The sequence below is a fragment of the Cupressus sempervirens genome, chromosome 9 (assembly GCF_028749045.1).
Source record: "Cupressus sempervirens isolate cs-2001-9-10 chromosome 9, ASM2874904v1, whole genome shotgun sequence".
NCBI classification, from domain to species: Eukaryota; Viridiplantae; Streptophyta; class Pinopsida; order Cupressales; family Cupressaceae; genus Cupressus; species Cupressus sempervirens.
Genome location: NC_143126.1, coordinates 821,835,350 through 821,862,750, shown reverse-complemented (window position 1 = coordinate 821,862,750; position 27,401 = coordinate 821,835,350). Strand labels below are relative to the sequence as shown.

Here is a 27,401-nt window from a genome sequence, read left to right as displayed (position 1 = left end):
TTGTCAATACTTCTACTTTCTTTGGTCTGTAGGTGCTCATATTTGTCTCCACAAACAATATTTCGTTTGACTCCCCATTTTCGGTCACTGTCAATCTCAACCTTGGGGTGCTATCAATTCTAATTTGATTCGCCAAACCTTTCCATGGGAGCCACATGTGGGAGAAGTCAGTAGCCATATATCCATTCAATTTTCTAGCCCAATCTCTCCCTAGGATCAATCCGTAGGTATCGGCTACATCCACTACTGAAATGTCTACCATGTGTTCCATCCTCGGATCAGATGCCAACTGCATATGTATATTGTGTAATTCTCCTACCACTGGCACTTCCGTTTTATCCAATTGAGTAACCCTTCTGTTGGAGTCCAAAGGCGTGATTCCTAACCTTCTGCAAATGTTCAAAGGCATGACGTTGCTTGATGCTCCTGAATCTATCAAACAATTGTGAAGCAACTTCCCGAACATCCTTACTGACAACAAGAATGGGGCTGGTTCCTCTTTCCCTTGATAATATACCACAGGTGTCTTATGTGCTTGCTTTGGCTTCACTCCGAAATCTATTGTTTGAGTAATCTCTTCCTTCTTCACCTTTTCTTTATTGTTCACCGGATTTTGACTCTTTTGAGTTTGTTGTTCTATAGGCGTTGATCCTTGAGCCACATAAATTGGTTGAGGCCCTAACTGGCCATTGAAACTGCTAATGTCGCCATATGCAACCTCTTGTGTAGGGTTCTCCCCCTCACCATACGAAATTTCTTGAGATGAATTTGTCATATTTGCTCCTAGAGCGTCTTGGATTACATGCACCGAATTAGGAGGAGACCTCCCTTGAGTATGTGTTACTGTACTTTGAGTTTGAGATCCTTGTGGTTTGTTATCCTTCAAATTGTTAAGGAACGTATCCCTAACCTCTGCTATCTTCAGTAATTCGAACAAAGGGAGACTGATCTTGATCTTCCTCATCTCCTCTGTCACACTTTGTCCCAACTTCTTCAATTCTTCGTTATTGACAGTGTTGTTTCCCGTTCTTCCTCTATTTGTTTCTTGTGTCGACTGGACATTCTGTGATCTTTGAACATCTTGATTGTTCTTTTGTGTACCCTGTTGAAAATTCTGTTGTCCATTCCCACTGCTATGGTTACTCTGTCTGTATTCAGGGGCATCCCTTGAAGCATTTGGTACATTGCTCGCATTGGGGTGTGGAGGTGTATTGAAATTATTCGGGGGAATGGAGGATGTGAAGGGTCTGTCATTCCTCCTATTGTTTCTTTGATAAAATCTTGCGTTGCTAGCCGGTTGTTGAAATGTTTGATTCCCACCTGTTCCTTGAACTAGAACAGTATCCCCCAAAGGTGGGAAAGAAAAATCCGACTCATTGTTATATTCATTTTGATTTATCACCTCGCTAACTGGCCCATTGGCTGATTCGGGTGGAAATCTTCCTTGGTGCTCTTTATATGCTTCAAATTCTGGCGGGAATGAAAACTCCTCAAAAGTCAAACACTGATCATATCCCGGGGATGGAACAATCTCATACCCCGTGACCTTCACATCTTCCTAACTATTTGACTCATCTATTATGTTTTGAAACAGGTTAGATGCCCTCTTGAACTCAGCACATCCTAACTCCGAATGTAAATCAGTCTCATGAAATCTGCAATATTTGGACATAGCGGACTCAGCTAGAAATATTCTATCTACCGGTCTACTGTCCGCTGAGGCCTGATTATCAAGTGGCGACACCACATTTCCATTGTTTGGGCCTGTGTTCCAAGTCTTCCTTTGGTTAGACTGATTGCTATATCCTTGGTCTTGTGACTGATTGTTACCTTGATAGTTGTTGTTTTGATAGTTCCTTTGATAACCACCACCTTGATTGTTTCTTTGGTAGTCTCTATCCTGATAATTTCTTTGGTATCCCCCTTCTTGATGGTTTCTTTGATACCCTCCTTGATAACTTCCACCTTGATTCTGGTAATTATTCCCTTGGTTCTGATAATTGCTTCCTTGGTTGTTTCTATGGGAACTTTGGAGTTGATTGTTCTGATTTCTCAAATAGGTGACTTCCGTGGATAGCTTCTTGACTTGGTCAATCAACTCTTTCATCTCATCCTTCTCTTCTTGTGTCCTCGTGGAGGAACCTGCACCTTGTAGATAAACTGGTACTGAGGGTGGTGCTTGAGATAATGGAGGTCCCGGGTGTACCACCAATTGATTTGTAGGAGCTTGGTAAGCAAGTTGTGGAACTGGATTGTTCGAATACCTTACACCTTGAGGTTCTATTCCTTGTTGGCCTAATTGCCTCCCAATCTTAATTGCTTTAGTGTAAGCCTCAGTTAGCGTTGTAGGAGCAGGATTCGCCATCCTTGTGAACATAGCCGTCTGGCTGTCTAAGGCACTGTAGTATGCTTCCAATGCACCCGCCTCTGTTATTGTGTAAGGAGCTTGCAATCTCGTGTAAGCCTTATGGAAACGATCATTGAAGGAACTTATTGACTCTTTATCACGTCTCCTGATGTCCACAAACATTCTATGTAACTCCATTGGTGTGGTGGGCATACCAAACTTTGCAATAAAGGCTTCCTTGAGTTGAACCCATCCCGTTATTGATGATGCTGGCAAATTGACAAACCAGTAATATGGTTCCTCACTCAATGAATAGGGGAAAAGCCTACATGCAACATCTTCTTCTTGAATTCTTCTGTTGCATAATGCCTCTTGAAACACTTTGATATGCTCTTCTGCTGTGCGGTTAGGGTTATTGACAAAAAACTTGGAGCAAAAAACCTCAGGATTCTTAGGTAGATCATGGTACTGTTGGAATGAAATGGGTGACGCATTGTTTTGAATCCATGGTGGTTGAGCCATTGTTGGTTGATTGGCTTGAACTTGAACTTGAACTTGAACTGGCGAATTAACCAAAGCTTGGATTGTTTGACCACTTGAGGAGCTAGCTAAGTTTGAGATATCAGCTACCTGACGATTCCTTGACCTTTTGGGAGATTCTAACACAAGTAAGTCTTCTTCTTGGTGTGGTGTATTTCTCAATATCCTCTGTCTCTTATCCGATATCAATCTCTCAAATCTTTCAGGGGAAAAAGATCCAATCTTTCTATCCAGCTTGAATATAGTTCAGAACCGACTCAAGTGATTCTCTAATTCGAGTTTTCTTTGATAATAGCTTGAGCTTGTCTTTGCGCCTTTCTTTCTCTCTCAAGCTTCCTTTCCAATTCTCTTTGGCGTTCCAACTTCCTTTGAATTCTCCTTTCAATAGCTCTTGCTTTCCTTTCTTCTTGATTCAATACTTCAATGGTGTCCAAATACTCTCTGGTGTTTTCACTTTCCTCCCAAGCAATTGAGCCCAAACTGGCTACAAGGTGATCCTGAAGTGTTCTCCAAGTTGCTCTAGGTTGATTTGATCTAGGAAGCACCATTCTTCTTCATACTTATCTTGAAAGTTTCTCAAAAGGGAAAATTTCTGGCCCTCCTTCTAGCGCCAGATAATGTTGATGCGAGTTTTGTGTCACTGCATAACATATTAGTAATTGGATGCTTGATACAGAATATCAAATACACAATTCCTCTCTTGAAAAGTTATCTCTCATGGGACATGAGTATAACTCCAATGTTCCTTACACCGTTGGATACTCGCTCAGTTTTATCAATGTGATTTGCTGGTAATCACGTAGGCGGCCTTACGTTTTCCTGTTTGAGAAAAATTTGGATCTTGGTGAGAAAATGGAGATGGTGGTTCGGTGTGAATGCTAGATGATGTTGATGGCGCGATGATGGCAATGTAGGGTGAATGGCGATGGAAGGTGAGAATGCCGATGTTTTGGTTTACTTCTCTAACTAACCTCTTCTAAGCATGAAATTTGGCTACTCAACTACTCCTACTCCTAAGAATGGAAGGTTAGCAGATGGACGGGGATCGAATCTAATGAAGGCTAACCAGCGGCCCTACCTCCATAGATGCAACGCTTCAAAGGAAAGTAAACTAGATCACCACACAAAGCCTCCCAACCAGCCGCTAGGATGCTAGTGGCCTAGTGTTGACCCCTATCAAACATCTACCAAAGCTACCATGCAACTATCCATTTTATTTTACTCTTACTCTAACAACTTGAAATGAAATTGCTTCAACCTGAAAAGAAAATTTAACTATGTGGAAGTAGAAAACATGCAATAACACCCAATGTTCTTAGTCAACATGCAATGAAAAAGAGAGCACTTTGGTATTATTTTCGCAACAATTTCTCCAATCCCTCCTTTACAAATGAGAGCCAATGGCCTTATATAGAGGTCCAAAATACAATGGACGGTAGAGATCAAAACAAGATCGACGATCCAGATTGGATCCAAAAACCCTAATTAGGGTTGCCACCCCATCAGCCAATGAGAAGATGCCACCTCATCAATGGACCAATAAAAAAAGTGCAAAAGTGGCAACCAATGAGAAGGCACCAAAATGGTGGCCAATCAGAAACAAACACTTGTCCTATTCTAGAAGAAAGGGAAAGTTGCCACTTGGGCTTACATAAGATGATCTTCTAATATAATTCTTCCTTTTTCTTTTGTTCTTTTAGCTAAGGCAATGAACTTAGCTAGCCTTTCGTTAACTTCTTCCATAGGAGGACAAGGTGTGTGCTTCGCTCGGAGTTCTGCTGACTTTGCCACGCTGTTTGCTGCTTGTAGTATCCTTTCGTGATCCTTCTCATATTCCTTTGCAAACCCAATAAAAGCATTGAGTGAGGAAAGGGTGTTCAGATGTTTCCTTTTGACGGCAGCCTTTCCTAACTCATCCAATCTCGATCCAAATCCTGTCTCACTGACATCCTCCTCTCTAATACCCTCAAAATCAAGCGCCACCCCAACGTCGCTCATTATGGTTGAAATGGAAGTGTCGACGCTTGGGCCGTGTTGTGCAATCTCATCATGAATTTCTTCAAGTGTTCTGAATCTGGTAGTCAATGCGACATACCAAGATTCAACTATGCTCAATCCTCTCTCATCAACCAACCGGGCTCTTTCCAAATATGCCTCCGGTAGCCTAATGAACGCCTGCAGCCTAGGAATAACCAAATCCTTGATGGGAAGAAAATTCTTCCATTCCTCTTCAAATAATCTGAATTTGTTTCTAACAGTCACCAATGACTGGAATGTTGAGATGAAGGAGGGCAAGAAATTTCGCCCATCTTGGATTGTATCATAGATCCAACCCCTTACTTCATGTAACTGAGCTGATACCTCTTCTGAATCGCTCCCGCTGTCTTGAGGAAGGGCTGCCTGATGCAGCTGTTGGATTGGCTGGCAATCTCTCCAATATTTGTTTTCGGCCTCCAACTTTACTATCTTTTTGTTTGCCTTCCTCAATCTTTCTCTGATTGATGCTATGCCTTCCTGAACCTCCTCACATTCCATATCATCTGTATTTCTTCCCAAATTATGTTCTACTATTTCGTACTCCTGGGCTGCAATCTCATCCGCTGCCTTATTGACTGTTGGTATAGCAATCTGAACCCTTCGGTGACCATCACTGTCGCTTCTGATTACCCTTGCCACCGTATTTGCCATCTGTTTTTGGTTCTCGCTATCATCCTTTTCTATTAGTCCTTGGATATCATCAACTGCGTGAGCCATTACCACCTCGCCTCTCAGCATAAGCATTTGCCTTAACCATAGTGGTGCAGTGCATCTCCCCAAATCCGGATTCGATTCGACCAACAAAGCATCACCAACAGCCTTAGACGCCTGACTTATCTCTTCAATATCAATCGGCCCATCTTCTTCTCTACTAGTTTCTGCCATATTTCCTTGCTGGTTCTCCGAAAGAGGGGAGTACTCCGTACTTTCACTGTAGCCACTTGATTCCGAATCAGAGCTCACCTCCACTGCGGCCCCTTTATCACTCGAATTGACCTCTTGGCTTCTAGCCTTAGTTATACTCTCCCTTGACGGCGCTGCCCGCTGTCTCTTGGCTGGAGGTTCCGAACGTTCTTGGCTTTTCTCTACCTCCAAAGCCCTCTTCTTGCTATTTCTAACTGTCTCCGATTGCCGGCCACTTCCTTCACCCTTCTGTCCGATTGATTCTACTAGACCTTCCTTCGGTTTCATCATCTCATAAGTAAGGAGAACCTTTTGTCTTTGTAGCTTTCTCAACTTGGCATTATACCATGACTCGGTATGCAAATCTACTGTCCTTGTGACTGCCTCCAAGGAAGGATCCTGATGATCGTCCCAATCCACTGGATTCAACTCTGTTCCAACTACTGTCTCATAGTCTTCTCTCAACACACTACGATCATCCTCCAATTGATCGGGAATATCAAGGCCTCTCCATTTGATATCTCTCATCATGTTCACCGACAATCTCGAGAAAGCTAGCTTTCTCACGTGAAAATCATCCTTTGCATTGGCCCAAAAGTCCTCTATAGTGGGAACATGCTTAAATTCGCTTCCATGAGATGCCTTGATAAGACCAACAGGGTCGAATCCTTGCCTTGCTCTGTACCATCCTAGATGATACCACTCCAATTCCTTTTCCGCAGCCTCAAAGGTGGCCCGATTTGGGCAACTATCATTGCCAATTATAACTGAGAAGGAAACGCCTGTTTTCCCCTCATTCCTCATTACTCTATCATAGTGCTCAAGCTGCCTAGCCAATTCCATCAAAACTACCTTGTCGGGCGGGTATCTTGGAAGCCTCTTGGGACAAACTGTACTTCCTGCCACTCTAATGTATGTGAATTGCGGGAATTGGATGAACCAACTCCCAAACTTCTTAATCCTTGCTTCTGCTTCCGATGAAAGTCTCTTAGCAGGCGCCCCTTGTAATACCCTTACTGTCTTCATGGCGAATGCATCGCAAAACATCTTGTAATCCTTGTTATTGTGCAAATGAAGCTACGGATAGCATTCATGCATCAAATATTGCCCCGGCCCATTACCAATCTCTCCTAAGGCCCTAAGTCCCGGACTCTCATACAATCTAGCAATTAAGTAAAACAGATAGGATCCCATGTAGAATTGCCTTTGGTTTTGAACTGTTCTAAGTTGCAACTCTAAATTTTCACTTATGATCCTAGCCCAATCAAATTTTCCTTTTCCCTTTTCAATTTCATCAATGAAGAAGTACATCCAGTTTTTGAATTGCATAGCTTGAGCTAGGCCCATGATCCGACTGAGAAGAACAATGAGATCACCATATTCCGGCTTGAAATCTGCCACTGTAAGCCTTGTTGATTTGTTAACTCCTTTCCTTCCTTCGTGTATCCAATTCCGCTTTAGATGTGAGAAGTAGGCCTCTTGGTTACCTTGAAATGATTTGGCCGCCTGATCCACCATTACAACTGTCATGCCCTTGCTCTGGGGAATATTAAATGTCTCTTCAATTGCTTGTTCGCCAATGTTGGCCAACACTCTCTTCCCTTTGCCAAAAATGATGGATTTACTGTCTAGATCAAATCTGGATACACACTCCATAATCAATTCCGGACAAGGCAAAGTAGGAGGAAAAGCTGCTGCATGTACAATTTCGCTCTTGTATATCCTCTTTGCCAAGGGGGATTGTCCTTCCTTTAGTCTGTCCCTCATCCGTATCATGTCCACTGTAGCGATATTAGTATCGGTTATTTTCTTCATTTTCGAGAAGAAGGAAGTTTTGGGCATCATATCCTCTTTGTCTTTCTTAGCGTTTGCCCGCTTGGGATTCTTACTTGCACTATCATCCTCCATGCTCGTCGCCCTATTACGGGATGGTAGAGTGGTGGACCAAAAGGCAAGAAGAACCAAGTAGTGCAATTCTTAGAAAAGAGCGAAAGAATGGATGTCAGCTTAAGCACTCCTTGCAACTCTAGATGATGACTTTCACCTTAACTAATAATCTTACAGCAACTTTTCGGAACCCGGGATATGACATCAAAGAATTACAAATCCCTTTGCAAATTAGAAAACAAAGCCTCTAAGCTTATCCAACACTTGCCTTCTATGCAAAAATCAAACTTTCATATGTATCTCTTCTCCCAACAAAATTGCCCAAATCTGATATAAAAATTGCAGCCCCTCTAGAAAATCAGAATTTTGTCTTCCACAAATTTCGGCCCCCACAAAATTCGGCTCCCACAAAATTCGGCTAAGCATGAAAAAAAAATCTGCCCTTCCACAAAATGCGCCCAAGCAAAGAAGGAGCAAAATCTGTAAAATCTGCCACCTAGGGCACAAATCGCAGCCCACAAAGTGGAGCAAAAATCCCCAAAAACGCAAAAAATCTGGCCCTTAGACAAATCGCCCAACAATGGCAATGGAGAAATTGCCCAAAAATCACCAAAAAACTGCCTTCCACCAATTTTGCCCAAGTCTGGAAATCTGCCCTTGCTTCAAATTCGCCCAAGCATGAGGAGCAAATGAATTGATGAAAATGAAATGGGAGGGGACTCCCTTTATAGCAGCTTTCACCTCCCTCCCAGGCTGGCCGACTTGGTCCTATAGAGGACAAAAAAAACCAAAATTAAAGTTAAGTTAGTGGCCCACTTTAAATACTTTGCCAAAATTTTAATTTTCTAAAATGAAAACTGCACTTTTAATTTGCTAATTAACCACAAATTGCAAAACGAAATTGAATGGTGCCTTGAGGATGCTAAAAATTTCTATTTAATGAGGGTTTGCTAATTAATACATCCTTGAAGTTGAATTTTGGCTAACCAAAAGCGATTTCTTAATATTAATTTACCAATTTCATTAAATACCAAAAGCTTTCAAGGCAAATTTAATCTATTAAAGCCAATTTTTGCAATTTTCCTCTAAATCGATTTTGCTAAATAATTAAAATTTTATGACAAAAAAAATAAAATTGCCTCTAGAGTAAAAATCGATTTTGCAATTTAACTTCATCTTACAAAATTAAATTCTATTTCACCAAAAAAAATAAGATTTTCCAAGAACCTAAGTCTAACGAAAAATTTCTTTATTTGAAAATCATTCAAATTTACAATTAAATCCAAATTTTCAAAAGAAATCGTCTAAGTACAAAATTCACAATCTTATCCTGCCAAGTTGAAATCAATTTTGAACTTATTCGGCCTAAGGATAGAACTGATAGCTCTGGAAAATCAAGTTGAAACCGGGTGAAAAATACATCTAACCTTCTCCACTGGCCCTAAAGGCGATTAAAAAGGGGGTCCCCAAGATTTTGGGACGATGTGTGAAAACCTCACAACATCAATCAAATCTCCAAGCTCTATGAAGCCATCTAGGATAACCTAGTTAGCAACCATAGACTCTTGCATAAAAACAAGTCAGAGCATAAATAAGAAAACTAAAAAAACTTTCTATTTGAAAGAACCATACTCCTTAAAATACAGATACTCCTCTTTTTATAAAATAAGTTGTAACTCAAACCTAATTTCCATTGTATTGTATGAAGTATGTATTAAGATAATATCTTATACTTTCTATAATGATCAACTACTTGTCAGTAGTCTATCTTTCAGTCTAGATAGAAATGTTTCCTCTCCTGTCTCTTTTGTCTTCAGTCCAGATAGGAATGTTTCCTATCCTATCTTCAGTTTTGTTTCTAATTTCATCTTTAGTCTACGTTGTTTCTTTTAGAAACAACATCCTTGTAGTTCTTTATAAGGAACACATTTGTTCCTCTGTTAATCAATCAATCATCCGGAAATCCGTTAAACTACCAATTCTTGAATCTTGTAACATGGTATTAGAGCCAATGCTTCAAATTTTTTTGAAAAATTTATAATTTCTATTGAAATTATTTGTTATGTTTTTTCAAAATTATTTCTGAGATTTCACCAAGAACTCGGCTAGGGTTTCTACAAATCGTGGTCCAATTCTGGTCAAATATGAAAATCGCATTTTTTTTGGCATCCAATTTTGGAAAAACACGGGTTTTGTTTTGAAAAATCGCAGCATCAAATCACGGATTTTCCGGTGATGTTTTTTCAAAAACGGGTTTGTCTCATTATCACGCCTAAGCCTACAAGTTTGTGCAATATTGTGAGTTTTGCACACCACAACAGTCATCTCTACTCGTAACCTACTGGTCTGCAAAATCCGTGCCTGTATCCTTGGGAAAGCTAGCGATTTTTTCCTACAAATCATGTCCAAATCACACGCATCTGAAGCAACTCGCGTCCGTATATTTTCAAGCTCATTTGACAGCAAAATCGCAATTGTAGGGTCAAGGATCAGTTCGTTTTGTCTCCATTCTTCATCGTTTACACTCTCCCTGCAAAAAAATCTGCCATTATTATCAAGAAATCTGAGTTTTTGCAAGATTTTTTCAGCCAGGGCCGTTTTTTCAAAACCCTAATTTTTGGGGTCGGAAAAATTTTTTGTTTTCAAATTCTTGGTGAGTTTTTCAAGATCTCAAATGGGGCTTCATCAAATTTTTGTGGGTGCCTTGTTTTTCGTGCCTCAATTTTTGAGCCGATGAATTTGAAATCTGATTTCAAATTCCTTCTAGGTTTTTCGTCTACTCTTCTAGGTACTTGTCAATTTTTTCTAAGTCAGCCTCAACATTGCCTCGAACTTCGTGCAAATGGCATCTTTAACTAATCTGATGTTGGAGGGTAGTCTACAATTCAATGGCCATAATTATAACCACTGGAAGCAGCGCATGTTAACCATCTTCGAGTATCGTCATTTGGATGAGCTTGTTCTAGGCACAAAGACTCCTCCAACCTCCGACCAAGTAGAACAGGACAAGTTTGATGATCGCAATCGAGAAGTTGTTATGCTTCTTAAGCTCTCTATTTATTGATGATCAACTACCGCAGATTCCTTCCGACAAGTCAGCTGCAGAAATCTGGAAATATCTGAAGGAGCTGCATGAAGTATCTGACAAGAGTCGAGCATTCTTTTTGAAGGATCAGTTGTTCTCCATTATGATGGATGAACGTACATCCTTGCAAGAGCATCTGACAAAGATTAAGGACATCCACGATCAGCTCGAAGCTATTGGTCGGAAAATGGAGGAAGAGGATATGGTAGTCATCACTCTAAAAAGTCTACCATCGTCCTATGAGCACTTCATAGAAACACTCAACATTACGTCAACTAATGTTGCTCTGAAGTTTCTAGAATTATACACCAAACTTCTGCAGCAAGATCGTTGGAAACAACAGTTTGGCAGCAGTGCTTCTACAGCCTCCTCAAAGCAAGCATTTGCTGCAAAATCCTTTAAACAGAACATCAACAACCATCAGTCTTCTCAGCCTTTAGAGCATCAACCTTCTGCTCAATCCCTGGATGGCTCTACGAAGCAAAATGTACAGTGCAATTACTGTCACAAGTTTGACCATATGAAGTTCAAGTGTCGGAAACGTTTGGTTGCCCAAGCAAGGCAAAATGCTTCCCAACCAACAACACAAGTTGTCGAGCTTCCCGATCAAGGCGAAGCTACATTTTTTGTCTTCTAAATTTGTTTCTGTTTTTTTGGGTTTGTTGATTTTCTTCTGAAAAATCATTTCATGTTGTCTGTAATACACAAGGTTGTGTGAGATTCTAGATTTTACCGTTTTTTCCACAAAAATGAAGTTTTGTGATTGCAATTTGTTTTGAGTCATAGCACTCTTTTGGCAAAACTTCTTGGTTTCAGCATTCTATAGATCCAGGGAGGGTCTTAGTTATCCCAAACTGTTCTGACATCCATACGTTGACTATTAAGGTAGGGTATTAAGATAATATCTTATACTTTCTATAATGATCAACTACTTGTCTGTAGTCCATCTTTCAGTCTAGATAGGAATGTTTCCTATCTTATCTTCAGTTTTGTTTCTAATTTCATCTTCAGTCTACGTTGTTTCTTTTAGAGACAATGTCCTTGTAATTCTTTATAAGGAACACATTTGTTCCTCTGTTAATCAATCAATCATCTAGAAATCCGTTAATCTGCCAATTCTTGAATCTTGTAACAGTATGTTCCTTATCTTGCTATAGTTCAGAAGTAGACAGAGCATCAGTCTGCAATTGGTTACTGTTCATAGATATACCTCCTCTCCACCCCATAAAGGAGAACCTCCATGAGCAAATTGCTCCTATACACAAATTAAATACAAAACATCCAAGCACCCTCAACCACTTCTCTCATTGCAGAAACAGGGTTCTTGAGTAGAATACACGCTTAGACCAGCAAATCCATCGTAATTTCAAACAAAACCCATGCAATTAATCAATGATGGGGGAGAAGCAAAGAATAACTCTGAAACAATAATCTTGCACATCCTTACAAACAATCATGTCATAAAATGAGATCGCAAAACAAAGAGTTTGATAAAGAAGAAGGCTCAAATATGGGAATGACACAGGATCAAACATCTGGAACTCACGATGTACAGATATAGCAGACCCAATCACGGAGAGACAATAGAGTCCCTAAGTTGAGTATCAAGATAGAAAACTCACAGGTAAAAATAAAGATGACCACGAGAAGGTCCCCAGACATGCACAACTGAAGAGATCAGAATCGACAGTTATAAGGGGAATACCAATCGAAATTAATGATCACAGCCAGAGAGTATTAAGGAAAAAAATAAGATGGAAAAATACACGGTATAAACATGAGAGACAAAAAAGGGAGGGGTCCATGAGCTAAATTAAAAAAATCCAAGTCAGCAAAGAAAGAAGACGAATGGCACAAATCATGTTGCCTTGGTGAAACACATCACGCACAGACCTCGTGCAATCACAAAGAACAAAAAAATATTATCTAGCAAATATACTTCAACAAGAGTTATAGAAATATAACATGCAGACCTTAAAAATGGCATAAACAAGCTATATCGATGAAACAAAATTAAGTTGTCGATTACATCAAAGATGACCCAAGAAACACAACAGAAATTAAATGAACCAACAACATGAAAGAGGATAGTCGACAAACCATGAAACACATATTTACAGTTCATAATCAAAAAATCTCATAGAGAATGATAAAAGAAAAAAAATCATGTCCAACGAAATTTCACACAGATAAAGCAACATTGCCTGCCAGATTGAATATCTCAGATGCACTTACTTCCCACCTTGAATGAAGAGGAAAAAAAATCAGATGATCACCATCCAGAGGCCCCAACTCATAATCTACTAAGAACAAAACAAATATGAAATATATACAAACTGCAAAATGATTTAGAGAATAAAAGGAACTCCTTGAAAAGCTGATATCTAACATAGCTTTGATACTATGTTAAGTTTAGTCCAGAATTTAAGATAAACGGCAATAAGGAAGAGTCAAAAAATAGACACAAAACACACACGGAATCATCCTGGAAAAACCCTTCAAGATGAAGGGAAAAACCCAACGACACAACCAAAAATATTACTTTTATTAATCATAAAATGCTCAAGTGTACAATGTTTTTCACTTGGTACAATATTTATAACAAAACGAGAAACTTCACATTACAACTGAAGGTCTCTTGAATTTCCTAAAACATGACTCTTCATTTTCAAAGAAACAACTCTTTGTATTTCCATGCCTCAACGCATGTCGTATGACACATATCTTTATATTTAATATTACAATTACTATCATAAATGTCCTCTTCAGCTGAAGGTGACCATAAAGATAATAATGCCCATATTTCTAGAGATAAGGATCTCCATCGCAGCTACAATCTTCAACATATAGAGCCATGCAAAGACAAGAAAAATAGTGAACACCATGCATAATGGAGATGAGCAGGCTGCTGCAATAGAGATTGTTGAAGAACAACTTAAGATGGAATTTGAAGGATAACCTATCAAAGAAGTTGAAGCTTATAAAGATGTGCTTAAAGAAAAGAACAAAAATTCATCATCCATGCCACATGAAGACTCGCATATAGGTGAACAGTTCCATGTTCTTGAGTTTACATATGTTAAGTTTGATTTTCACCATGAAATTTTCATTGATATATGCTTTTATGATTTACATGCCCATGTTGCAAGCAAAACAACATACCATGTGCTATGACATACTGGTGGACAGTAAACAAAAAATCCTCCCTGAGCAAGTAGTACATTGGGCTGTATATCTGTTTGCTACTAATAGGTATGACAGTTATCAATTTGATTATGGTAGTTTAACACAGCCTGTATGTAAATCAACCATGAAACAAAGGACTTGCACCAATTGCTGATTTTTTATGACTTTTCCATCAAGTGTGAGAGCAATCTGATCAAAATTTATCTATCAGATTACAAAGATAAACCTACAAAACTTTGGACCATGACCTATGCATTGTTGCGCATGGACACTAAACATTATATGAAACCGCATTAGGTCATACATTTATCCATGTTTTTCAAGCCTTTTTTGCTCAAGTATTTTTTATGTACATAAGTAGTTTGTTTGATGTTTCCTTTTTACCTTTCCTTTCTAGTTTAACTGAGTGTTTATTTTTTGAAAGTAATTAATGTCATATTAATGGTCATTCAGTGTAGTAACCCGACTAGCTCACACTACTCTAATGTTGGAAAAGATTGTTTTTGTTTTGAAATGTCTTGCAATCTAGTGTTTTTTTCAGAATATATGAATGTTTTGGTATATATCAAATACCGGAATATTCAAGTAAATAACTCACAACTAATAATGTCTATCAAATTCTAAACAATCTTGCAATTAATGACATGCAAATTTATTGCTTCACAAATTGAAAATTACAATTGAATATAAGGGAAACCTGAAATGTTTGAGACAGTTCCAATTTGCAGCAGACTGAACACATTCCACCTTGAGCTTTAAATGACACCAATCACAGTGTGTATAGGAAAGGCCCACATCCTTCAGTAGTCACCAACAATGCCAACAATGACTCCAATACTGCAGCCCTTTAAATGCCCAGATAATGGCATTAAAACAAGACTTCCGATCAGTTTCTAGACGCCCAGATTTGTGATTGCAGTAGCTTGGGAAAGCGCCAATTCTGACATCTAAAAGCTACAACCACGTGGGAATAAACAAGACACAAATGCTATCCAATGTTGCCCAATATATATCACCAGCAATTAAAAAACCCAATGCCAATATGCAGCAAAAAAAGGCGCTAGAATACAAAGATGTGAAATGCCCAAAACGTGCCTCTATATAGCAGATGCAATTATCAATAATACCTCGAATTTCCTTCACAAATTCAGCCAGCTAAAATCCTCTCCTTAGAAACGGTAGCAATTTAGTCAGGAGGAATGACAAATTGTATACCTCAGCACAATTTGCCAACCAATCTCGGAATAATTCTCAGAATTTAATCTACAATACTTCAGCTGTAAATTCCAAACCCTTATACTTCAGAAAGGGCACAAAAATCAGAACTTCAGAAGTGTCACAAAGACAACAAAAAAAGATATGATAATCAAATAATTGGATGCCTTTCAATCAAATGGCCTCATATTTATAATCTCAAAATGGCACAAGTTTCCCAAATGAACTTCACTTAACAAGCTTCCCACACACAATATTAAAATATAATAAAGTGTCATTAATTTTATTTATTAATTGCTTTTGGCTCCAAAAATGACCTTTTCCACCATAACTTAATAATCTGACATGCAAGGCCATTGTTTCTTGTTCCCATGATTTAAAACTTTTTGTCCTAGTTCCAACGAGCTATGATACTAAGGTGACCAACAAACAACCTCAAAAAAATAGCAACCTTAGCATATTTAGATGACTAATAATAATAATTTACCCATCTTGCGAAAACAGTTGAAGAAGCATCATTTGACAATACCAAAGTGATCCTAAAGATGAACGACGATGAATGAACCTAACGGGGTGAATTATTATAAATAGACACTCCCTCCAAGATTCTTGGAGCCCAAACCAAAAGCCCAAAATAAAAATTGAGAGCATCACTCAACTCTTCTCATCTCGAGTGTGGTATACTCTCTGTTGCTTCTAGAGAATAAGGGTCTGCTTGGTCACATATGCAAGCTCCCGTGTCAAGTTTGTCTTCATCTTTGAGTGCCTTCCATCTGTGATCGAACCTCTCCCATGTGGGATTTCTACCATCCATTGTATCAAATGACGACCGCAATTGCTGATACGTCACAGCCACAACCTATAACTTATCAAAGGCTATGCGATCGGGTCTCTAAGCTGGAATCTGATAATCAGATACTTAGAGAACAAATATTATCTCTGATAGAGACCATCAATGAACTCAAACATGCTACAAGATCAAATATCTCCCAGATTAAGCATTTCTCTAATACCTTTACTTTTGAAACAGCAGGATTAAAATCGAATCTAGAATCCATTATTGAACAGTTTGAGGGATTAGATACAATCAAAATACAGCAAATAGAAATGGCAGCAAAACACTCCTCTCTCATTTTAGAAATTGAAGAGAAAGTTAAATCATGGGCTTCTATCTGCAACACCTCAATTGCTACTGAACCTTTACCGAATCTGGAGAAGATTGTTCAGGGGAAGATTGTGTATGAATGTGTGAGACGTGCTTGTGAGCTCAACTTACGAGTACATGGTCTTGCTCCCTCTTCTGATCCTCTCTCAACTAGACGCTCTTTCCTTACTGATCAGCTTGGTCTCTCCGAGATTATACTAGACACATGCTGGATTGGTCACGGTGACATCCCTTTCCTTCGGTTTCTCACCTTTTTGGATAGGCTTAGTGCTCTCAAAGCAAAGAGGAAGTTATTCACTCTCCCTTTTAAGATTTATCTAGATCAAGATCTTATGAAGGCTCAGATTGCACAACTGAAATATGATGCTGGTAAAGACCATCAAGTTCTCAAATTGGTAAAAGCCCTCTATGGCTTGAAGTAGGCCCCTTGGGCATGGTACATAAAAATTGATAAGTACCTCAGTGATCAAGGCTTCAAGAGGAGTTTTCAGACTCAAATCTGTACATCAAGACTATTGACAGTGACATCATCCTTCTGGTTATTTATGTGGATGATCTGATCATCACTGGCAGTTCGACATCTTTGATTCAAGGAATCAAACAGAATTTATGGCAGTCTTTTGATATGACTGACCTTGGGCTCATGCATTATTGCCTAGGTGTTGAAGTTTGGCAACAGTCTTTTGGTATATTCATCTCTCAGTCAAAATATGTCAAGGCCCTATTAGACAAATTTCGTATGCAGGATTGCAAGCCTACATTTACATCTATGGAGAAAGGTCTCAAGTTATCCGCAAAGTCTGATTCTCCTTCCATTGATGATACTACATACAGGAAACAAGTAGACAACCTCATCTACCTCTCTGCTACTAGGCCTGATATCAGCTTCACAGTCAGCTATATTTCACGCTTTATGACAACTCCTAAGGCTGATCATTGGATGGCAACAAAGCGTGTTCTTCATTATGTGAAGGGCACTTCAGATTATGGACTTCTGTACTCTCGAAGTTCTAATCCTAAGTTGAGTGGGTTCACAAATTCAGATTGGGCAAGCTCTGTTGATGATAAAAAGTCAATGTTTGGATATGTGTTCACTTTGGGATCCAGTGCAGTCACATGGACCAGTAAGAAGCAGCAGGCAGTTTCTCTCTCCTCTACAAAGGCTGAATACAAAGGGACTGTTAAGGCAAGATGTGAAGTTGTTTGGCTTCGTCGGATGCTTGGGGACATGCAGATGTCACCAACAAGACCGACTACTCTGTTTGTTAATAACGAAGGCCTTATCAAGTTAGCACAAAATCCAGTCTTCAATGAACGAACCAAGCATGTGGATGTTCACTGTCATTACATACGACAATTGGTTGAAGACAGGACTATAGATTTGCAGTATGTTCCTACCACAGATCAGCCTGTAGACATTTTCACCAAGCCTCTTGGTCCTGAAAAGTTTGTCAAATTCAGAGGACAACTTGGTGTTCTAGATAGATTAACTATTAAGGGAGGGTATTACGATAATAGATAGTCGTCTATTATTAGTTAATGGTTATCTATTGTAAATTTCTAGTAAGCTTTAGTTTGCTTTTGTTTTTTTAGCTTTCTCTGTTAGACTAGAATGTTTCTATTCTTTACAATCGTTCCCTAAGGAAACATCGTTTTATTCTTTTTTATAAATTGACCTTTTGGTATCTGTTAATAACAAGCAATTATTTACCAATTACTTTGTAATATTTACTACATTACTTTTTGGGTCTAAAAGCATGTTAAAAGGAAGATTACATATTCTTAAATCAAAGAAAATATATTTAGGATATTCTGTATATATTTGAGATGATGGACAGCAAGCCACTTGCAATTCTAATGGAAACTAATCTACAAAAGCTAAAAGAGGAAGCAGCACATTCAGAATCTATTAATCCTACCCTTTACAGACAAATCATTGGATCTCTCATGTTTTTGGTAAACACTAGGGCTGATATCTACTATTCCACAAATGTACTAAGCCACTTTATGTGTGAGCCTAAGAAAATACACTTGATGGCTGCGAAACATGTTTTGAGATATCTACGTGGCACTATTGGTCTTGGACTAAAGTATAGAAATGTTGAAATCAAACTTCAAGGCTATACTAATCCTGATTGGGCTGGTTGTTCCATAAACCATAAGAGTACCACAGGATGTTGCTTCAGTCTCAAATCAACAATGATATCATGGTTCAGTAAAAAACAACTTACAATTGCCATGAGTTCTATTGAAGCAGAATATATGGCAGCCTCCATGGGAACACGTGAAGTAGTTTGGTTAAGGAAGCTATTATTTGAGTATTTGGAAAGAAGTTAGATTCCACCGTGATCCATTGTGACAATCATAGCTGCATCAAACTTTTTGCAAATCCAATGTTCCATAATCGGTCAAAGCACACTGAGACTCCTTACCACTGTATCAGAGACATGGTTGATAGGAATGTGATCAAGCTGATCTATGTTAACACAAATGATCAAAATGTTGATATTTTCACTAAACCTCTTGCAAGAGTGAAAATAGAGTATTTTAGAACTAAACTTGGTATGACAAATTTGTAATTACATTTTTTATAAATTTATTCATAAATATTATACTTAATTTAATTGTTTGCAAACTTGTTAAATGAAAGGTGACGATCTTTCATATGTGTTTAAAGGTCTCTATTGTAAGGTAACGATCTTATCAATAGATGACCAACCTTCTAACACCAAAAGTGTTGAAGGTTATTGGTGTCATTGTTATTAGGCTGGATTTTGCAGGACACATTGATATCCATCATGGTTATTAGGCCGAATCTTGCCGGACATCATGAAAATTATTGGTGCCATTGTTATTAGGCCGGATTCTGCTGGACACATTGATATTCATCATGGTTATTAGGCCGGATTTTGCCGGACACCATGAAAATCATTTGTTATGGTTCTTTAGGCCAGATTTTGCCAGACACCATATTCTATCAAACATAATTGCGTCATACTTAATTGTATGAAGAAGTTTCAATCCCTCATTGCTAAAGAGGGAGTGTTAAGAATGTTAGCAGTTAAGTATATTGAAACATCTGCTCAAAAGTTAGCAATTGATATTTATATATATAATTATAATTGCTGTCACTATAATATTGCAGTGTTTCCATTCTTAAATGCATTATCATTATAATCTTATGCATTCAGATATTAAGATATCGATTACATCAAATAAATGATCCACTGCCGATAAACGATAATCTTATGGTGACGATAGGCAATAAACCGATTGCTATCAAATATCCATAATAGGCTCTAACTCATTCACACCGATTGTATTAGCGGGTGACATCCCATGCATTATGTTAAATATTACAATTGTTATCGGGTCTAACTAATACACGTGGCATATATTGAAATTGTTATCGTTTAACTAAATCATTATGAATTGGTGCTAGTGTATGTGCATATTGAGGCATGACCCTACTCGGTTGTGCTTCGATATGTATATATATTAGTTCCAATTCTATATCTGCAGATCATATGAATGAAAGCGGCATACAGATCTCAGATTAGAATAGGATACTACTGCAATAAGAACATATAGAATAAAGAGTCTAGCATTATATAAGGAAGACACCAGTCTGCTATATCATAGAAATCAGACTGAAACTAATTGATAAGTCTCCACCAACTAAGATCTATTAAACTTTACACAAACTTCACATTAAATGCATGTTTAATACAAATTTTGCAGAGAAGATTTATATGGCAATCAAAACACACATTAAATGAAAATTCCATACCATGAAGAATAAACTTGCCACTCCCTTTGAGCCAATAAAGATTCTTGCAAACTGGAATGCCTTCCATTTGAAACCCTTGACTAGCAGATTCTAATTTAGCAGCAGATAGTACAGAAGAAACCCCTTCACCAAAATCCCCTATAAAATAGGTTGGTAAAGGAATCTCCTTTTCGCCCTGTATGTATAGCAGCATCTCATCTAGCTCCTCAATTGTATTTGGAAAAAACTGACCCACACATAGAAGAACATCAAAAGGGCCATTTGCCTTGTTTACCTATTGCACCCACACAAAAACACATGTTCTTGATCAAAATTGATGACAACAAATTTTTTTAAATGCTTAGTAATTACAGTATAACTTAAATATGCAGGTTAATCTCCAATTAGAATGAAAATTTTGAACTTCTAATCCATCACACAGATGTCCATTTATAGCCATTATTGAACTCTGAAAGCAACTAACATATACTGTGATATAACAGAACAGAATATGTGAGTAATCTAAGTAGAATCAAGATAGGTTTTGATAATAAAGACAGTTTCTATAACAATCATTCCTGAAGACTCGGAATTTGCATCAGCATATGGTATTGGTAACCTACAAATTCACCCAGATTATGTTCCAACTTCTGACAATCAATATAAAAAGTTGTGAGAAGCTTTAAGTTTTTTAAATGCGAGCAATTTGAGATATGTTTGTTTTATCAATTAAACCCAATGTTATCATTTCGAGTATGGGAATTCAGTACACTATAAAATAATTAACTTAGGTAACTCTGTACAAAAACATAAAGAAATTATAAATATATACGTATTTGCAGCCTAAAAACAGGAATTAACTGCAGAATACCAAATAGCATTCTGTACCGAGGACAGCACTGCTGTCCCTCGTCCATCCCTAGGACAGAATCCCATCACCTACGGCCCAGGCTTTACTTTGTGGCCACCAAACATTTAAAAATCATTTTTTTTTATCTATTTGGCTTTGTGTGGACCCCACTAAGGGTAAAAAGATAAATGAAATATGTGAAACCCTTGAAACATGAAATGGTAAGTTTTTTTTAATTCATTTCATCATTTGGCAGGTAGAAGTGGTGTGGAGCAGCAAATAGAAAGGAGGTTTTTGGAGTTGCAAGAGAAGGGTTTCCCAAAAAATCTTCTTCATTCCATGTATGTTTTTCATATTCCATTTGCTTTTGACCATTATTTTTCATTTTTCATTAGTTCTGCATTGTGCAACATATAGGAAGAGAATTTTTTACTGCAAGTTTTGTTTTCTTTTGAACTTGCAGCACTATTTTCGATTTCAAGTTTCAAGTTTCAACATCATGAGCAGCAGTACAAGTGAGGAAAGTAGTGAAAACATGAATATGGAAATGCAACAAACTCAAACATCTCAAAGAAAAAACATAATACTAGGGTAGTCATAAACTTCAACTGCTGTGGAAGTAACAAGGTGGTGTTGGAGACCCCTCAGTACCTAATATGCCTACAGGAGGCAAAGTTGAGATTTTTGCTTCCTTTTGGGTTCTCTAATGTTTGTAAGGTCATTTTTTACCTTTCATGATCCTTTTGGATCATTGTGTCAAGTTTTGAGTCATTTGGACAAGAATTGTAAAAGATGTCAAAGTTGTCATGACAACTTTTGCAACTTGATGACAATCTTTTAAAAGTTTGTTAAAATTTGATAAGTAGTTTTGTAGATGGTTGGGGGGAATAAGTGGATTAAAAAAATCATGAATGAGGACCTCCAAGTCGAATTGAGGGTTGGAGATTGTGAAGAAGAATAAACCCTTGTTTTGTATTATTTTTCTGAATTCTTCTCATGTTGCAGAATGTTCTCTTGATTTGTACGGACTGTATATTTCATTTAATAATCTGAAATTGGTTGGCTAAGCTAGATATGTGAATCTACTTTCATTTGCAATTGGTCCCATCCAATTTCATTAAGTTTTGTAAAAGTTATGGCATTTTTGGTACAGGTTCTCTTGAATGACTAGTTTTTCCTGTAACAGTCCAAAAGAAACCCATGTGTACCGTACAATAATGGTGGGAAACCAATTGGATAAGAAGAAGAAATGGGTCTAGTTTCATTTCCTTCTTGTTTGATCCAATTTAAATACGTTGTGAAGGAGTAATGACATTTTTGGTGAGAGCAGCCTGTGGTAAAACTAGAGTTTCCAGCAAGTGTTAAGAAAATTATATCTTTGTATTGTGCCATCCAAAAAGGCTCAAACATGGAGAGATTCTTCTTTATATTTCTGAAAAAGGTTCCTCCAAAGAAATTTACATTATATGATCATTTGGGAAAAATATGGAGGTTTTTTGGGTGTCTTTTCATGGTAAATGTTTTCAATGTTCATAACCCTTGATGAAACGAGGGTTTGACATAATAATGCATTATTGAGTTGTTTGATGTAAGGATGATTTATATGCCATCAATTGACAATATTCATTGTCAGAGGCCATAATTAGGCCAATACTGTGTGCCATTGACGAACTCTAGATAACATTTCAATAGGCCAAATAAGTAATGTATATAAGTGGTGTAAAAAGGAATGCACCTTGAATGTATTTAAGTAGAACTTGTATGTTGATTGATGTTAGCCCTTTGCATCATAGGGGTAGCAACTGATAACCCATTTGAGTGCCCTTCCCAAGCCCTCAAAATGTTTGCCAAAGGCACATTCAACCCCAAGAAACCTCTCCTACAATTTGCCAGAAGAGTAGACAAGGATAAGAGAACAAATCAGGGGGTAGTAGGGAATGGGAGTGTAATTTGTGCAACAAACACTATTTTAGGAGCTATGCTAGAGTTTATTGTCATATTTTGGGATAGTGGTTAATGAGTCAAAGCTTGCAAAAAAATTAACACAAGAACAAAAACTTGAGGCAACTAGATTGCACATGGAGGGAAGGCATTAAAATCAGGGACTTCATTAGAGCATGTACAAACTAGCATGCCTTTGAGTAGCACACCACACCCACTCCCACTTCTAGTAAAGGAAAGTGAAAGAAGACTAAAACAGAAATAAATGTTGATTTGTTTAATATGCAAGCAAAAAAGGTGGTTGAATCATCTATTGGTAGGTTTCATTTTTCTCATCTTAGACCATTCTCTATGTCAAGCTCCTCACAATTTAAGCAAATGTGCAAAGATATTTATTTTGCTGGTCCTGGAAAAAAACAGTACACCACCATCCTCGATAGAGAGTACTCAAAGCGAGCTTTTTGATGGAGGATAAGAGACAATCATGGTTGGGGGATGGTTGCTCCATCATCATGGATGGGTAGACCGATATCAAACATCGGCCACTCATCAATCTTATTGTCACTACCATAATAGACTCTTATTCTCTTAGAGGTATAGATTGTTTAGAGAAAAGGAAGGATGCCGCCTTTCAATTTCAAGTTTTGAAAGATGCTATAGAAGAGGTTGGACCCACTAATGTTGTGCAAGTGATTACTGATTCAGCCCAGGTGTGTAAGTCACCTGGATTGATGATGGAGGGTGCTTATAGGCACAATTTTTGGACCACATATTGTGCACACACATTCAACAACATCTTGAACGACATAGAGCAATTGATTGGATAAAGGCAATGGTGTTTAAGGCTAGAGATAAGCAAATGTTTATTTGCAACCATCACACATATCTTGCATTGTTTATTTGCAACCATTACACATATCAAGCCTATGGAGACTAGATATGCTAGCTACTTTATTTTGTTGGAGCAAGTGCTTAGTGTTCAAGAGATCCTACAGTGCATGGTGATCAATGCAAAGTGGAGTAGATGGCATGTATCCAGCACACTGGAGGGATTAAGTGCGAAGCAAAGAGTCTTTGACGTGATTGGTGGTCTACAATGAGGTAAGAAAATTGTTAATGCTGATTTAATATATTTCTCATTTTGGCATTTGCTGATTTTACTATTTACAAATTAAGAATTTTAAACTTTAAGATGTTTCTAACTTGTAGCTTGCTTGCACTTGCAGATACATTTGCTCCTTCGTTGAGCATATTGTGCAGGTCTTTAGATATGTTGATGCTAACTCTCCTAACCTTGGAGAGATTTATGAGACCTTTGATAGCATGCTTGGGCAGATCAAGCAAAATATTCATAGCAAGGACCCTACATTGGCATTTTATAAGGAGCATCTTAGTTAGGCCCATTGTGATGCAACGGTGGAACATTAAAAACACTCCGCTTCACATCGCAGCCTATGTTGTCAATCCAAGATGGTATGCACAGAGGCTTGGGAGAGTGCTTCCATCTGATGAGGAGGAGGTGAGTCTCAATTCTGAAATCTCAAGCTTTCAGTTAAAACTTCAAGTAGCAAAGTAGATCTCTTATGATTATCTCTTCACATTCATTTTGATTATATTGTAATTCTTTTTTTTGTTTTCACCTCAAGCAAAGGGGGGCTTGTTTAATGCCTTTCTAGAATGTACAATGGAGATGATGCTACTAGACTTCAAGGTCAATGGATTATATTTGCCAGTCTTTGTGGTCCAACCTTTGGTACACCAAAAGCCAAGATGGATAGAGCTGCATTAGCTCTAACTGACCCTATTGGATGATGGATGTAGTATGCTAGGGCTTCACCTAAGCTGAGAATACTTGTCATTCATCTCCTTTCACAGATTGTTAGTTCCTCCACTGCAAAGAGGAAGTAGTCCACATATGGCTTCATCCAATCAGTCAAGAGGAACAATCTTACCTCTAGGCGATCAGAGAATTTAGTGGCTATTCAAAGTGCATTGTGGCTATAGGATTAGCGTAGTATTGATTATTCTTAGACTCCAGGCTATGCTAGGATGTCAATCCCAAGCATGCTATGCCAAAGGAGGAGGATCTCCAAGATTGCTTGGGGTTCCATTGGATAAAGAAGACCCTCAGCCTACCAGTGACACAGATACTATCTTTAATGCTGATATAGATTCCTAGACCTACCATGTTCTGTTTATGAACAGCCATATATTTGGCATATATTACTTGTAGATACATTATTGATTATGATTATTATGAATAGCTGATTATGGAGTTGGACTTCTATTTTATTGTTTACTGTTTAGTATTTTAGTTGAACTTCTCTTTATGTCATTTCCTGCATGAAACTTGGAGTCTTTGGATATTTTTACTTTATGTACACCATATTTTTACAATGAAAACATTTGAATTTTGTTAATTTTCTATGTATTGAGCTTCTAAAATGTCTACGGTGAATGGTTATCAATGTTAATGATATGCATATTTGATCTCTCTCTCTCTCTCTCTCTCTCTCTATATATATATATAAATTCCCTATATTTTTTGATAGCCATCCTCTGTTGTCCCTGAAAATTGGCCCTGAATCATACCCATACCAGAAACATGTCCCCACCCCTCCCCTTCCGGCAAACTCCGTGAAGCATAGATCATATATGCTCAAGCCTAATGCAGACAAACCTATGAGCAAGGAGAAATGGAAGGTGGTCTAAGGTTTTAGAATTATGTGTTACGAAGTTATGTTTGATTTGGAATTGACTTTTGAATAGCTTTTTCGACGGGCTGCATAGTCCCTTAACAAGCTGATTTCGTTATTTAAATTGTTAGCGTCTTTAGTGCATATACGCTAATAAAGTGTACTTTTGCTAGGTATAGCTATTACTGCTAATGAAAGAAGTTCGTTTGGATTTACATTTTAATGGTTTTGATTGGCAGGAGACCAAAAGAACCGCACTAAATGATCTTAAAAGAAAAATTCGTTTACAAAAAAAGCTTTCTGGTCTTTTTAATGTTCGGTGAACGAAACACCTCCTTTCTTCAATGCGACAGCAAAACCGTAATGCTACAAAATTCATGAGTCTTTTATTCATTCATTCAACTACGTTCTAAAACTTGCTTAAAAGTTCGACAACGAAATTTGCAAGGAAAAAGCATAAACTTGAAAGAGCGTCGTAAATTAAAAACTTACCGTGGTAATGCGTTTGAAGAGTGCATTGAAGCGACCCAGAACGTCGCCGCAGATAAGTACCCGAGGTGCCATGTTCGACTCTCCTGGACCGCAAGAAAACCAAAAACACTAGTATAAAGCTTTGCCTAGAAAACCTGTCGTACGGCGAGATTGTCCGCAGTCAGCTTCGATGTGTAATAGGTACAAATATTTCCACATATTTTTTCCGGGTGTTAAGTTTATTATGAGGGTTTATATATTTAAGAATTTGTTGGTAGGAATTTTTTTTTTTAAAGAAAATGTAAAAGTTTTATATTTAATTTAAATAATATGTTTTTGATATTCAAGTAGTCAAAATTAGGGGGCTGGCCCTTTACAACAGTGGTGAAACAACCATCAGAAAACTAGCAAACAGCCACACAGAACTCCCAACAATTTACATCAAAAACATAAATAACAACATAACAGTAATTAAAAGTACTAGAGTTCCTACTCTTAAAAGCGGCAAAGTTTAACAAGTTAACAAAAGACATATAGGTGGTCATCGCATCACACCACCTACAGCTAATATCCAAGTTCAACAAAAAAATAAAACCATCACTAAAGGATGGAGACAAAAACCAGGAGAGTACCAAAAAACACCAAGCACTAGGAGGCCACTAACTAGCATCTTTTTTCTTTTCTTTCCCAGCTAGGAGGACTTTGGCCTAGTCTTCAGCAAGGAAATTGCAAAGTAGCTTCGAGTCCTCATTCCCAGGCCCTCCTCCTCTTACTCATGAGCCAAAAGTTGGAGAGTGTTCACAGTCGCATGGGTCACCTTTAGAGTGAACTTTGCGAAGAGGGTGAAGCCCTCCTCCAATGCATTGCACTTGTCCTTCAGCTCCTAGAAGTCTTTACAAGCAATAGCCCCATCCTCCAAAATACCTAGGTTTAGAGCCCTGTTGCAATTCATCGAATAATTCCTTTTGTCTGTGTATGTCTTCCAGAGTGAGATACTTCATTATCACTAGGCACACATCGTCCCAAGGCTCTAGAAGCTTATCCCTCCTAAAACCACCACAATACCAATGTGGGACCTCACCTCTGAAATAACTAGACAGGCTAGCTTCATCCACCACCTTTGTAATTTTCTATCATTTCCTACCAGTTTTGTCCAAGCCCATCACCATAGCTATGGTCTCCTCATTCACCTGAAAGGTGATGCCATTGATAGTAACTTGCCTATCCTTCCAGCTACTGATGATAGGTATGTTTTTATTGTAATAGAGTTTTTGTTTTTGTTAGACTTAAAATAGGTTGTGAAGGTGTT

The 27,401-nt window shown here is 38.0% G+C and overlaps 1 protein-coding gene across 2 annotated transcripts in view; it reads right to left on the bottom strand.

The window, feature by feature from the left end:
• The window catches only part of LOC149541217 (CwfJ-like family protein / zinc finger (CCCH-type) family protein), a 229,646-nt gene extending 203,327 nt beyond the window's left edge, over positions 1-26,319 (bottom strand). For both annotated transcript variants that reach the window (XM_089802225.1, XM_089802224.1), the window contains exons 1-2: positions 26,114-26,319; positions 20,156-20,429 (exon numbers count right to left, since the gene is read on the bottom strand). In XM_089802225.1, coding sequence (XP_089658351.1) covers positions 20,156-20,429; positions 26,114-26,185 — 346 coding nt within the window. In that variant the 5' untranslated portion in view covers positions 26,186-26,319. The remainder of the gene's footprint in view (positions 1-20,155; positions 20,430-26,113) is intronic.
• Between the last annotated feature and the right edge of the window lie 1,082 nt (positions 26,320-27,401).